Genomic DNA, 14,356 nt, shown 5'->3' with positions numbered 1-14,356 from the left:
TTACTATGTCCCCATTAGTGGTAGGTGATGAATGAGAATAAATTCCCTTCTCTGAGAGTCCACTACAGCAGTGCCTACACTATTCATTCATTAATGAATTCAATCAATGTATTGAAGATGCAACCATAGAAATAGGGGAAACTCAGGAAGAAGCATAAACCATTCATTTGGGGTGAAGCAAACAGAACCAAGGGAGGCCAGTTCATTAAGCGTGGAATAATGCTGCAGTACTGATGGTACTGCAATGCGTACAGCGGTGCATCTAAACTGCCCATTGATATAGCACGAGGTCGGAATTCTCTGGGGTCTCTGTAACATTCAGCACTGAAATACATTTCTAAACTACAAAAATAATAAGGCAGCAACAACCATTTATAACCGGCTAATTCAAATGATTGCTTCCGTCTGTGAAAAACAGAATAGAACGTGCGCCGCAAGCTCAGTATACAGAGATTCCAGATGAACATATTCCATGACAAATCCAAACCGTTCTATATGGCTAGTTCTGTGGTACACATTTACACAAACAGATTACAATATGAATGTTACAGTATGATGATTCCACAGTGCATTGATTTATCAGCACTCTTAGAATCCTCCCCTGCTTGATAACTACAGTCAGCACACTGATTCACAGACCCTGGTAAGGAAAATCTACAGTTTACTAAAACAATATATGAAGATGAGCAATCATGTTCCAGGAATAATCAATACTATGAATCAGGGCTATATTCAACTCTTTTTAAAAATGTTATGCATAGACCAAACTTTTCCACATATTACTTATAAAGCATTGTATGAATAGCATGTATTGTGCATTTGTGTAAATAAAGTAGATGTCTTCTTAAAATATGCAAAATATATTATACCTTATTATTCTGTCGCTAGTGGGAAGCATGCTATCACTATGCAGGAGCAGAATTTCTATCATCGTTTTATTTTTCTTCTTAATGACCAAAGGGGCTAATTGCATCTATGGCAGTCTGCAATTGATTCCAGGCCACTAGTTGAATTATTCAAGCTCCTATTCAATTAGCAGAAGCTAACTACACTGAGACAGAGAAGCAGGTCTGTCAGTAAGGTAAGAAAATTTATAATGGTTTGTGGCAGTCATGAAATGAATAATTGCTTATCTTGAATATAATTTATCCCTTGATATGTACTCATAAGTATGTATTTAGCACTTTACATTTTTTCTTGGATCCTTCAATAATGCTCAGCATTAGAACAAATTCATGCTTTTCTGTCTCAAAAAACTGAGGACAACAAGTCATCCAAAGGAGTGAAATCAGTATATTATTATATTGTTATATTCAGTCATGCCAATAAAGAATTATTGAAATGAATTGAAACTGACATCATTCGTTGCTAACTGAGAGGGAAATTCAAAGACTCAGCTTTTGCTCATTAGCCGAGAAAGATGTTCCAGCAACAAGTCATTTTTTCATGGCACGAGTAGTCCATTCAGAGACTAAATCCAAAATGGCAGTTGGGAAGACGATTATGCGTCCGCCTCCTCTCCCCCTTCCCTGGTGACAACATGTCCGCGGTTTCCTGAGAAAGCATAGGGACCCTTGAGTTACCGCCAGGAGTGGGATCAGGCCGGCTTTTTGACGTCACACACTCATTAAAGCAGCAAATTAATTTCTCTGCTGACAGGGGCCCTTGTATCTGGTGCGGTCGGCTCCCTCTGTTCTCTCCGACAGCCAGGCCACACCCTCAGCCGCTGCATCACAAGGCATTAGCCTGGCCCAATCAAAGAGGCCCGGGCAGCTCAGCCGGGTCTCGGTTAGTTAAAGTAATTCATATCAAAGTCATGGTTGCACGTTTCACCCAATTAGTTACCCCTTCATCATCACTCCAGCTACCCCTGCGTCCAACGTTTTCACTGCATTCGCCACGCTGCTTTGACTCCAAACTCGGAGGAAATTAAGGGCACTCAGCTGCGTGTCCCCTTCTGGAAGCTTCTGGTTGTTTTCCAGATCCCAGCATTCTCCATGAGTCACCTTGGAGACCTAACATCTGCCCTCGCTTCCTGTGCAACTGTGTTGTAAAAATAAGTGCACGTATGTGCATGAAAGACCATTTTTGTAACTGTGAAAAAGTAAAACGCCAGGCCTACTCTTGAATAGTATTGTCATTGACTAGATAATTAACTGCAGAAATTGTTCGCATGTTACTATTACGGACAGAAAGAATACAATTGTAAAAACTTTTGAAAACGCAAAGGGGCAATAGATGTCCAGTGATTTTGATCGAGAAAAATTATTTTACTGAAGAAGTGTCCCCCTGCTTTCCAGTGGGTAAGCACTGTAAATCTGGGTGGGAAGAAAAAATTGTTTTCTTAAATGTCCTTCTAAATAAGACTAAAGCCAGAGTTATTTTAAAAAACCATTCACCTTTTGGGGTTGCGTGCAAAATGAGCATATTTACCGTAAGGGTGCACATGGCTATCACATTTCCATCAAGTAGCCAAATAACATCATATGTGGCCTTACTCATACCTCGCTGTCGCTGAGTCACTGTTGCTATGTTACACAGCCCTTATCTGGCTGCGCACGCGATTGTCACTTACGTCATCGTTGGCAAATAGATTAGAGAGTTCACGCAGATCCGTATAAATGGAACTGCATGCGTGCACTCTGCTTTCTCCCAAATCATTTAACTGTCACTCTTGGCACACAATAGCCTTCTTATCATAGAGAAAAAAATGCACTGTGTTTGATTCCAGTTTGTCACGTCGAAAATGGGAATGGTGACTGTGAGGACACAAAGCATTATCGTTCATTACAAATTGGCAACAGATGTGCAAACGTGGACAGCCTATGTAATGGGTAAGTTTTGTCAAAACAACGATTTCAAGACCTTAGGTTAGTGGTGTGACCTGCACTTCCAGGAGTTCACCTGTCTGCTGTTCAAACATAAGTGCTACCATTTCCACAAATGACTTAATACAGTACACTGTATAATCCTGTCGCATCCCATTCAATGAAATCATCCTTGTGCTTAAAAGCTGCTCTGTTCAAACAAGTTTATTAGGTACAAAAGAACACAAAAGAGTCAACTGCAGCTGTGCAAAAGAAAATATAAACTAACAGGCACTCAAACTTACAGAGGGCTTCATATATGTTAAGACATACTTTTGTTGAAGCCAGGATTAACTGAACAATGTCCTGTGGAAGCCTACAGGACAAAACTTTTAAAAGTATAATAGAGCTTAATGTCAGAAAGTTATCTCCAATCTGAAAAGCAGAAATCAGAGCTCTCATTGAATTAAGAATCAAGACTTATCAAGATTGAATAGCAGTGAAACCACAAAGAACAGGGTGATTATTGGCTGCAAGGAACCAACCTGGAAAATTCTGAGTCAACAGGCTTTCCAACATGATAGGCTTTCAAAACTCTTTATGATGTCTTAAATGAGGAGGGAAGGCATGAATGAGTTTTTCAGGCGTTTGCCATTTAGATTTCTCTTACAAATTTATCCCTAGGTTTGCTTTTGTGTAATTACCACAGATCTATTGGCTTCCATCGAAGGGGATGGCTTCAAATGAATGCTCCCGAATGAGACAAGATCACCCTGCTTCTTTCTTTTTGACATTTTTTTTAGGTATAATAATAAATAAATAATGAAGCGTTGTTTTGCATTTTAGTGGAAAGTGTCAGGTTTAGGTGTCTCCAGTGCGTGTGTGTGTGTGCGTGTGTGTTTATGCGTGTGTATGTGTGTGTGTGTGTGTGCGTGTGCATGTGCGTGCGCGTGCGTACGTGTGAGTGTGTGTGTGTGTGTCAATGGGATGTTAATATGAAGATTCTGAAAAGCCCAATTGCTCTTTCAAAATGTTATTTGATGGAAAAAGGTCCCGTTTTCATTCCTGCCATGTTTCTTAAAAATTACATTTAATTTATGATCTGCTGTGACAACTGCCTCAACACCACTTTTGAGAAAGTGGTGCAAGAATGTTGTTGCCTGACACACTCTTCAGTCGATACTTAGTAGTCAAGCACATCAACTTAGGAGTCGAGCACTACTGGCTGTGAACATCCCAGATTGTAAATAACAGGACTTTGTTGAGTCTACAAACACACTGAGGTACTCTCAGATAAGCAGGGTGTCACTTGTTTGGGCAAGTGTGTTTATTTCATGATTTTTATTTATTTTTTACCATGCAGGTTTGATATTCAATAGGTTAAATCACTTCCTCACCCGTGCCCAGCCACTTATTTGGCAAATCTGGTGATACGGTACTTTGCACCAGATTAGTCAGTCATGAATGATCAAACAATCTGATATCAAATACATTATTAAATACATAAACAAAATCAATATCCCAAAAATCTGAATTGTTGTGTTAATCAGAAAACATTAGAGGTTTGACAGAATGCTACAAGCAAAAAAGGATTTCCTGTTTTTTCTGTTTTTATTTTTAACATTTTATTTGAAATGTTGCTTAAAAAACTAAAACAAGGGGTCTTACCGACAATTTAAATTTGTGAACATAAACAAAATGGCAGTAAGTACCAGAGCAGTTATATCATAATATTTTACCATACATTTTTTAATATTTACTATCTTCTAAGTTTTATGACATAAAATACCATTGCATGTTAAATTTATTAAGCAGTCACACAAGCTAAATCCAAGGTATATAATAACTACTCAAGTAAAACAAATGCTCACTAGTTTCAAGGTTTGGAGAGCAGGGAACGCATTATGTATATGCATTTAGCTTGCTATGATAATATGCTGCTGTTCTTGTTTCTGCGCCGATCATGTTGAATTGTACATGAACACTTCCTGCACTCAGTTCTCTCTGGAATGATTATCACCTTTCTGGTCTCTGTTTTCTTGCATTACAGTTCAAATGAACAGGCTCTGCATACACCACACATCATCATCTTCTTCTTTCGGCTGTTCCCATTAGGGGTCGCCACAGCAGATCAGATGCGCATATTTGATTTGGCATATGTTTTTATGCCGGATGCCCTTCCTGACGCAACCCTCCCCATTTATCCGGGCTTGGGACCGGCACTAGGAATGCACTGGCTTGATACACCACGCATCATCATGAAGTAAAATATTGATGAATTGCTGGATTTGTGCTGCCACCTACTGGTAACTGGTGGTTTATTACACAAATGTCTTCGTGTTGGGGCTGTAACTTAGGACACAACGATAATTGACAATTTATTCATTCAAGGCCATGTTTTATTATTGTTCAATCCACTATGGCAGAGTACATTTTACTCTGATAGAGTACACATGCTCCCTGTTGGACCTGTGCTGTATAAGCTCTGCTAGAGCTGAAGTAAAACTGAGTATTTTACTGTGATTCTTTCTTTCTTTTTTTATTTCTTTCTTACTTTTCGTTTCCTTTTCAGAAAACATTTTTGGCTTTTAATGAGTATGTTACACTAGTCTCACTCTGAACATCAACTTCAGGTATGTCGAGAAACAATCTACTGCATGGAGTAAAAGGAACCTTATAGCTTCTCATGAGGTGAACATCATAACATCCATTTTGCTGAAAAAGTCAATATTTCTTCCTCATAATTTTGAGCCACCAAGAAGAAAAACCACATACAGTAGCTTGAGCTGCTTAATACAATTGCCCTGTCAAATGATTTGCCATTTCATTCAATTGTTCTGTTTACATCAACAGAAACTAGTGGGCTAATTCTACACTGCCTGAAGTCAAAGAAAGGTCTCTACCCTGTTGGTTGAAAACTAGGATTTAGACCATTTAGATTTTTAATTTGTATTTCTCAGTATTAGGATTTATACGAAGTAGTAAGAAATGTATGATGGTTTATGCCCCAATAACTCACAAATTCCTGCCACCTGAACATTCAACATTTGTTCTTAACTTTGACTACTTATTTCAACCCATAAATATTTTTTCATCAAACGCGCAATTTGGCATGTTTAGCGATGACTAAAATGAGCTCTTAAAACTTGTGAAGAAAAAGTGTAATGCTTGTGTTTACTCATAAGTGAAATTTAAAGACACATGCTAATTGAATGCAGGCCAATTAAAACCAAATAAATGTTTCAATAATCTGTATGTTACATGTCCAGTAGGTGGAGCTAATCATTACCACTTTGACAACATGCTTCCATTTGATCTATATAGGACTTCAGGGATTCATATTTGTAATGCAATCCAACAGGTCTCCTTTGGTCTTGATTTGACTATGAGGGCATAAGGATGATACAGAATATGACATCCAAAAACATATTTGACAAACAGCACCTATAACAAATGGTTTTAAGAGTGAGACTTTGTCTTACAGCCTTTTTGAGGTTTCAGTGAAAGGGGAAAAAAATTGGAAGTGGCCCAATTTAAAAATGGTCTTTTTAAACCTTTCTAAAGACAGGTGTCTGAACCTCGAGCAACCTGTCGGTACACAAGCAGTTTGATTACAAAATAGAACCAAGAAGTTCTGCCAAGACAGCTCACTGAAAACATAACTTTCAATCTGACTTTGCGCGGGAAGCCGTTAGGTGATGTAAAGGTGGAGAAATAAAATGACATTGATTCCCTCAAGCATATAAACCATGTGCAAACTGGATCAATAATCTTGATCTTTCAGCACAGCCAGAGAGGACTACAAACATGAAACCACATTGGTCTGGTTGACTACATTTTTATGTAGCTTGTGAGATATTGTGTTGCTAATCAAAAGACAGCCCCAATGTATTTGCAGTGAAGTTGTAAGTTTCACTTCTGAAAAAAAGCCTTCTTTTGGCTTTCGCTTCAAGAGTTCTGCCACTCAAGTTTCCAAATAGTTACAGCAAAATTTCCAAAAGTCTAATATGAAACTCAAACTCAGCAGCCTGGCAGGTATTGATTGAGGATGAGATGGCAGCAGCTGTGTGTGTGTGTGTGTGTGTGTACATACTGATATAAGCATCATAGATGCAAATAATTCATAACGGAAGTCGTAACCAAATATCTTTTTCAAATTCTAATTTGGTTATCAGTAGGGTCGGTAGTTTGTTTCCCCCTGATTTCTCACATGGTACTTCACCCTGAAGCCACACATTAATTTCAAAGGGAGCTGATTTTTCTTGTCCACAAGGCATGCTGGGATAGCTGACGACATGAGGCGGGGGGACTGGAAGAACAGGGAACATGGTGCGATGACCAATCATCACATCACGGACTAAAGATATGACGTGTAAAATGCCCGGGATTGCAGATTTTGTTTCCCCATTTCACAGAGTTCTATTAAGGAGGACTCCTTAAATCCCTGCAGGTCACATGGTGGAGACAAACTGGTGGCCCTAGTTATCAGGTACAGTAAAGCTGGCCTTACAAGAGACAATATTTTAAGTGATTTCACAGTCTTTGGAGTCAGAGTATGAATTTTCCAGTCTTAAGACTGTCACAAACTCAGTCAAAGCCATCTTACAATCTCACACAAATCGTGAGTTGTCACGGGGTACGCGGTGAGGTAAGACTGGAAAGATTTTCCTATGATACCTAAGATTGTGAAATCGCTTAAAATATTGTCCAGTGTAAGGTCAACGTAAGACCAAAAACAAGATCTCCAGAATAATCCTTTTGGAATCTTATAATGTGTGAAGCTGCATGATTCCCAGTCTTTTCTAAATCTTAAAATGTGTGCCCCCCTAGGACAAAAAATCCATGATTTTGGACAGATTTTTCTTAAATGTGAATGTGTCAGATTTTAGTTGTCTAGAAGTTGTCTAGTGTATGGGAGGCATAAGAGGCCAATATCAGAATGAACTTGACCATCTGCTACCAATGTCAGCTGCATGCTTTGCATTTAATCTGATGGAGTGTTGTGTACATGTAGGATCTGACTCTGACATTAAAATGAGTAGTGTGCTCTGCTTTGTCAATTCATTACAATGTTTTCTTTTGACAGGAAGCTCTGTGCTCCACATTCACGGGTATTATGCAATCCTGCTTCGAGGCTGGCCCACTGTAACTTCGAGTCACTCATGACTTAATGAAAGAAGACCAAGAACTTGCCAGGTTTAGAAAGAGGATGCTGCCCAACCCTTATGGATGCGTGACGGACTTGGCGGGTCTGACCTGCGTGGCGTATCCGTGACTAACTTGCAGTTGTTTCTGCCTGCTGTGACAAACTCATTCTAAGCTGCTGAGTTTGTCTATCAGGCCCAAACATGCAAGCACGGACGACCAGGTCAGATTACTAATGCAAAATAAGCTCAGTGATGTGTCAGGTGAACCTGTTAGTTGGGTCCTCTTGTCTTTTTTCTGTTCTAGGGTGAGTGAAGTGTATAATTGTTCTTCCTTCTCCGATTATGACACAGTACGAAGGAAAGGAGCCATAACAACTCCCTCAGCCAACTAGGTGATTCTCACTTCCTCTATTCAACAAATTCTGCATTTTTTCCCCCTCTTTTTTTTTGGCGTGCCGTCATACAGCACTTCCACCAGAAGAATTTATCTGAACATCTTGCATGAGCAAAGGCATCCAGACTTGTGACTACAGGCTGATTGCATAATATCCGGCAGATTCATTATACCACCACAAGAAAAAAAAAAAAAAAAACCTTTAGGTAAATCAAACCCCCAACCAGGAAACAGGAAGTCTAGAACTTGATGACAGCAGGGGAGGAAGTCAGAGAGCAATGGCAATGCGGTTGCTTGTGTGAGGTGCTGCGAGGACCAGAGGAGAAACTGTGAGATGAGCTCGTTACTGTTGGCAGGGTTGCTGGTGGTCTTTCTGGCTGGACGATGCACAGGTGAGAGCGGCTAGATTTTTTCAATCTCTGGAGAATCACGGTAGTCAGTCTTATTGACTGAGAAAAAAAGAAAAGCAGCCAAAACTTTTATCAACTGTTGACTGCTGAAAATATATTTTTTGAAGTTTTCAGTGATACAACTTTTGAACTTCTATTTGCATGATTTTGTCAGAAGCTGTCCCATGTTCCAAGTGTGAAACTGCTATTTACCAATTCCAGTAGTTCTGAATAGAAACTGTGCCAGTGCTTTAACGGGAAACAATCTTTGAAAGACTTAAATGTCCTTAAATGTCCAATGCAATTAACTTGTTCAGCTGTTGCAAGCCTTTAAGCAAATAGCATTTCTGTAGCTAAGATAATTATATCTTAAACCTTCAAGTTCTTTAAGATTGTGTGGATGGGAGATGGAGATGGGTCTGATGTTGTTCCTTTATCAGTGAAATGTGCTCTTCTCTTCTACTGACCTGCCATTGAGGTCACTTGGGTAGAACTTTGTTTCACTAGAAAAATAAGCTACCATGCAAACTCCAGCAGCAAATCACTTTTTTTGCACTGGCCTGTCATCACAATGTTTCTTTTTTATTTTATGAATGAATATGTCCAACAGATGTCTGACTGGAGTAACTGGCTCTATTGATTTTTAATTTGTGTTTCAGAAAGCGTTTACTCAGCACAGTTTAATTTAAAAAAAACAATTTTTTTAATTTTTTTTTTTTAGATTTGGTATGACCAGCCTTTTTATCCTTTGCTATAAAAAAGTCCGGGACTATTTTTTGACTTAAACTGTTGTTTATTTATGCCCTTGGTAGCTAAGCACTACAACACTCCTTGGTCATATGATTCAGAAATGTCCCCTTTTTCATTTTCTCCTGTTGTACTAATAGAGACTTGCCTGTCTTATTCTAGTGTTAGCAGATGTCACTGAGAAACCAGTACTTCAGGAAAACCCAGATGGTAAAAACAGCTCATTCCTCCTTGCAATCTTCACACTCTTTTTTCTTTTTCTTGCTAATTGTTTTCATCCCTGGCTGATCGATCTGCTGCTGTTTCCTGGTCACGCCCAAATCCCCAACGGAGTTTTCAGTGCACTGCATTGTGGGGATGAAACCATCTGAACATTTCACCACAGAATATTGTCATTTTTAAACCTTTTAGACCTGAGGCAGAATTGCAGAACCAGTAAATTTTCTATGAATAATTATATGCATTTTCACACCCTAAGCACCGTTTCACTGCGATAGTGTGATCATGTTGCTCAATGAGCTATACACTCCTGTGGTACTGAAATAGTCACATCTATCTAATTTTAGTGAATACAAAAACCCCAGAGGAATCCCTGCCTACTGAAGAATACCCAGAAGGTAAAAGAATCCTTTTAATTTCACCCCTCTTTCTTCTTGCTCCTTTCTTTTCTTCTGAAGTTTTTTTATTCATCCCTGCTGATCAATCTGCATTTTTTCCTGTATTTGTCTCCAGCAGATGATGATGATAATGAGACAGACAGTACTGATTCCCCAAACAATGAGTCCTCAGGTGAAGTGCACTATGGGAATAAAACCAACTGGATATTTTATTTATTTATTTATTTATTTATTTATTTATTTATTTATTTATTTATTTATCTCAGGCCTAGGGTAGCTAAACACATGGGTATTGATTTGATGTCAATGAAGTTTTCTGTCATACTCAACTATCTTTGTAATGGAGACACACTTTTATTCGAGTATCTTCCATATTTTTTTGAAAAGGTTACTCTTCCTGTTGTCAAATCTGTACAGCTGTAAGGTTAATATCAAAATGTATTCAATTGCAGGAGACGGGGAAGCAGGGAATGCGACACGGCCAGGTTCGTTCAGACAAAGAAAAGTCCTTATCTGCTGTCCTGACTCCCGCTGTCAAGTTGCTGCGTCCCTCAGATTTTCTGGGGGCATTTCCAAAGCCGCTCTTTAAAATGAAACCACGCTGTGCTAGCAGTGACAAATGAACAGACATGAGATTCTGCGCTGTTTCTTTTAAAATGCCTCTCACAAAACTCTGAACTCCTGTGACATGCTATTTCCTTCTCTTTATAGACACACGTTTAAACCGAGCGTGCGACACAGATCTTCATGACGTCGAGAAGCCGGCCGAATGCAAAGCCGGACTCGCACATTCAGTCATCATCCCAATAGTTCTAGTGACTCTGCTTATAGTAGTTGTAGTCATCGTTGTGATTTTTCTCTGCCGAAGAAGGAAGAAAAAGACCATTCCTTGTGGTAAGCAATGCAGAGTTTACACGACAGGATCGACTTCCCTTCATGCATATCTGTGGTAACGTGGTACTACTGTAATGAGAAGAGGCCACACGTTACATAAACGTGCTCCGAAAATACTTTGAGAGAACTCTTTATAAATCCTTAATGCAGCAAATATTTTGGATTATATTTTTATTTCCTCATTTCAGCTCACTGTACATTTTACTGCAAAGCAGTATGTGGGTGGTTAAAAAGTAGCTACTGACTCAATTCACTATTCAAGGTTACTGGTAATGGATATTGTTGTTTGATTGACCTTCCAGGCAAAACACCCCTGCATTTATTTCAAGCTCATATTTAGAACACTTGGGTTTCCTTTTTAAACTGATTTATGATTGTTTGTCTTTTTTCAGATGTAAAAGAAGAGGAAGCTTTGGCTGCTTGTGATGCTGGAACACTGCCAATGTAAGCACTTTCCACATTAATAGACAGATTAATAAGGGGAACTGGCTCTTCTGGTAAATGAAAGCCAGAACCTTCAACTGAATTACCATTGGGTTGAGCATTGGCTATATCATTAGTCAGATATTACCAGGAATCAACACTGATGGGACGATTGGTGGGACCAAAATTAGCTACACTCAGGCAGTGGTAGGGTGAGGTATTTGAGTCAGTCAGGACTTCTTTGGTTATGACTGTAATAGCTCACAAAAACTTCAAGACTAGGTTTCTTGTAGTACTGGAAAATTTGTAGTGTGGTAATTTCATGTTTTCTTGCATGGGTGCTTATTGCACCATGGTATTGCAGGAAATATTATATTATATATATATATTATATATAATAATTTTGGACTGCTTGGTTACTGATCCAGTGTATGGACAAGCGCTATGGTCTAGTATTAAATTCAGCTGTGCCAATGTCCTTGCCTTAATAATGACCCAAGGGATCCTCTTGACAATGTGACTCATCAGTGCTCGGTTAGCAAGCCTACTAGCGATGATGAAGAATGAAAGCAACATTTAAATAATGATGGATGCCATTCAACTCTTGTAACGTTTTTCTGTCGGTTGAGTTTCTGAATAAGTAGGACAGAGCATGATGTACTTTCCATTGTGGGTGTGTGGGGAATCGGGTGGCTATATGAAAATGGGGAAATTATTCAGGTAGTAAACTATCCACCATGAGTTGCACTTTCATTGGTGGTGCAGAGAAGTGGCATGCAGGCTCTTACTTTCACTAAGGGCACACGGAAACTTTCCCTCAAGAATAAGGCTTGAGTAGTTGGGTTTTAGATGTTAAATATAGGGAAACTCCCAGAACTATCCCAGAGAAGGGTTTCTCTTCGATGTTACTGCTATGATCCAGTTTGTGGTTGTTTGACTACGGGATGCGGCTTCATCCCTTTCTAAATTTATCTAGAAAATTCTGTTAAAATGCTACCCCCCCCCCCCCAACCCCCACCTCCACAGACCCATGTTTGATGATGACATCCCCTCAGTTCTCGAGCTGGAGATGGAGGATCTGCAGAAACTGGATGGGAAGACAGACAGTAAGTTCTTTGATTCTCTGCTGGCAGTTTTTGAATGCCGTTAATAAAACGTATTCTCATAATTTCATGTTTAATCATGGACAGTTGGATTTTCATGTCACGTCACCTGCAATGGAAGTGCAGTACTCTTGTAATAATGGATAGAGTTCTGGGTTCCTTTTCGCATTACGAGGGCTGACTTTTAGCGCCTTTTGCCTGATGACTAACCATCTGCAAATGTTTTCCGCTAACCAGAGTTGAGGAATACATTCCTGTGTCACATGTTTCCTAAAATCACATATGTAGCTTCAGGAGCATACTGTAGGCTATGAATGTGGAAAAGTATGAAAGCAAGATTTTTGTTTTTTACAAGTCAGATTTAGTAATTGTTTTCTCAGGCTTTTTGGTTCGACTCATGTTCCTCTGCATACATTTTGAAGGGACTAAGAAAGCCTGGAATTGGATGTAAATCTCTCTCTCGCTCTCTTTCCCTCTGTCTGTGTGTGTGTGTGTGTGGGTTTGGCAGCTGGAGAAACAGCTTCAGCTTCTGGGATGGAAAGTTAAATGTGACTCCAGGTAAGAATGTCTTGGTAATATTCGTTCTGCTCTAGTTGGTAAATCTAATCAATTTCACCGATGAATAATTGCCATTGAGGGGTAGCATTCTTTCAGTATTTGTTTAACCTTTTGCCTACTCCTTACAGCGAACAGCGAGGTTTTAAATGAGACCCCATTATGCCTTCATCAATGAGTGTCCTCAGTACACAGTACACAATCCACAAGCTGGCATCTGAAGACCGACGACAAACGACGACTGAAGACCCACCTCTTCAGCCTGCACCTCTCCCCATCCCTCCCTTCCCCCCTGTAAATGACTAAACTTAGGGTTGTAACTAGGCAGCTGTTTCATAGGTGACTTAGGCGCATCAACTGTCTTAACGACTACTTGTATTTTTATTTTTATTTTTATTTTTCCATAGATTGCGTTGCTGCCATTCTCGTTGTTAGTGTTAATCAGATTTAGATTTAGATCTTCTGGTTTATAAAATATCTCATACTTATAAAAATATATTCCCAATATTATAAAATTTGCTTTAAAATCATGTTTAGTTATCAATTGTGGCATAAACAGTGTTTAAATGGGGGGGGGGGGGATCTGATAGTAATTGTGTATCTGCCTTTAAATTCTGTTTGAATCAGTAGAATGTAATATTTATGCTCATCATCAAATTTTGCTTTTATTTTTAATAAAGTATATTTTCGTATAATCTGTCCCCCAGAAGTCTGTATATTAAACTGAGAAGAGGGCAGCGGCTAGCTCTGTAACCGATTTAAACCTGTAACCTGTAATCTTTTTTCAAGTCTGTAAAAATCCCAGTTTCCAAACAACTTCCCTACCCCATTCAAATCACATTTATGTATCTACTCCACCACATATTACTGAAGTAATCCACATATATTTATATGGTCTGTGTATGTTGATGGATGTTACTCCAGCCCAAAAGTGATTGATATCCCTGCTGAAAATTCCAGTTTAAACCAGCCTAAACTGGTCACGCTGGTTTAAGCTGTGTTTTTGACACTGGTGAAACAACTGTTCACCTGCTGACCAGCCTATATAGTCAGCTAGTCCACCACTTTAACCACTAGTTTACTCTACCAGCTTAACCTGCTTTGACCAGCTTTGTACAGCTAGATAACAGCTTTGACCAGTCACAGAACAGGTCAAATTTCAACACAGTTTAAACTATTTTAAACCAGTTTAGAATCCCACCTGGCCTTGGCTGAAATTTTCAGGAGGGATATGAAAATAGTATCATATTCTTACACCACCATGCATACTGGATGTCTCA

General features: G+C 39.2%; 1 protein-coding gene across 4 annotated transcripts; it reads left to right on the top strand.

Annotated features, from left to right (window-relative positions):
- Positions 1–8,419: 8,419 nt before the first annotated feature.
- Positions 8,420–13,833, top strand: LOC118231300 (transmembrane protein 154-like). 4 transcript variants are annotated; one of them, XM_035424989.1, is made up of 10 exons: positions 8,420–8,740; positions 9,647–9,694; positions 10,051–10,101; positions 10,217–10,273; positions 10,554–10,586; positions 10,813–10,995; positions 11,388–11,439; positions 12,445–12,524; positions 13,021–13,079; positions 13,208–13,833. In XM_035424989.1, the coding sequence occupies exons 1-9, from the start codon at positions 8,683–8,685 to the stop codon at positions 13,065–13,067; spliced, it is 609 nt and encodes a 202-aa protein (XP_035280880.1). In that variant the 5' UTR covers positions 8,420–8,682; the 3' UTR covers positions 13,068–13,079; positions 13,208–13,833. The 4 variants fall into 4 exon arrangements, with proteins under 4 accessions (XP_035280880.1, XP_035280881.1, XP_035280882.1 ...); XM_035424990.1 differs by having other exon boundaries at positions 8,423–8,740; positions 10,220–10,273; XM_035424991.1 differs by having other exon boundaries at positions 8,432–8,740; positions 13,030–13,079.
- Positions 13,834–14,356: the final 523 nt, after the last annotated feature.

Source organism: Anguilla anguilla, chromosome 7 (genome assembly GCF_013347855.1).
Source record: "Anguilla anguilla isolate fAngAng1 chromosome 7, fAngAng1.pri, whole genome shotgun sequence".
In the NCBI taxonomy this organism is placed as follows: domain Eukaryota; kingdom Metazoa; phylum Chordata; class Actinopteri; order Anguilliformes; family Anguillidae; genus Anguilla; species Anguilla anguilla.
The sequence above is the reverse complement of the archived record's forward strand: the minus strand, read 5'-3'. Positions and strand labels throughout refer to the sequence as shown.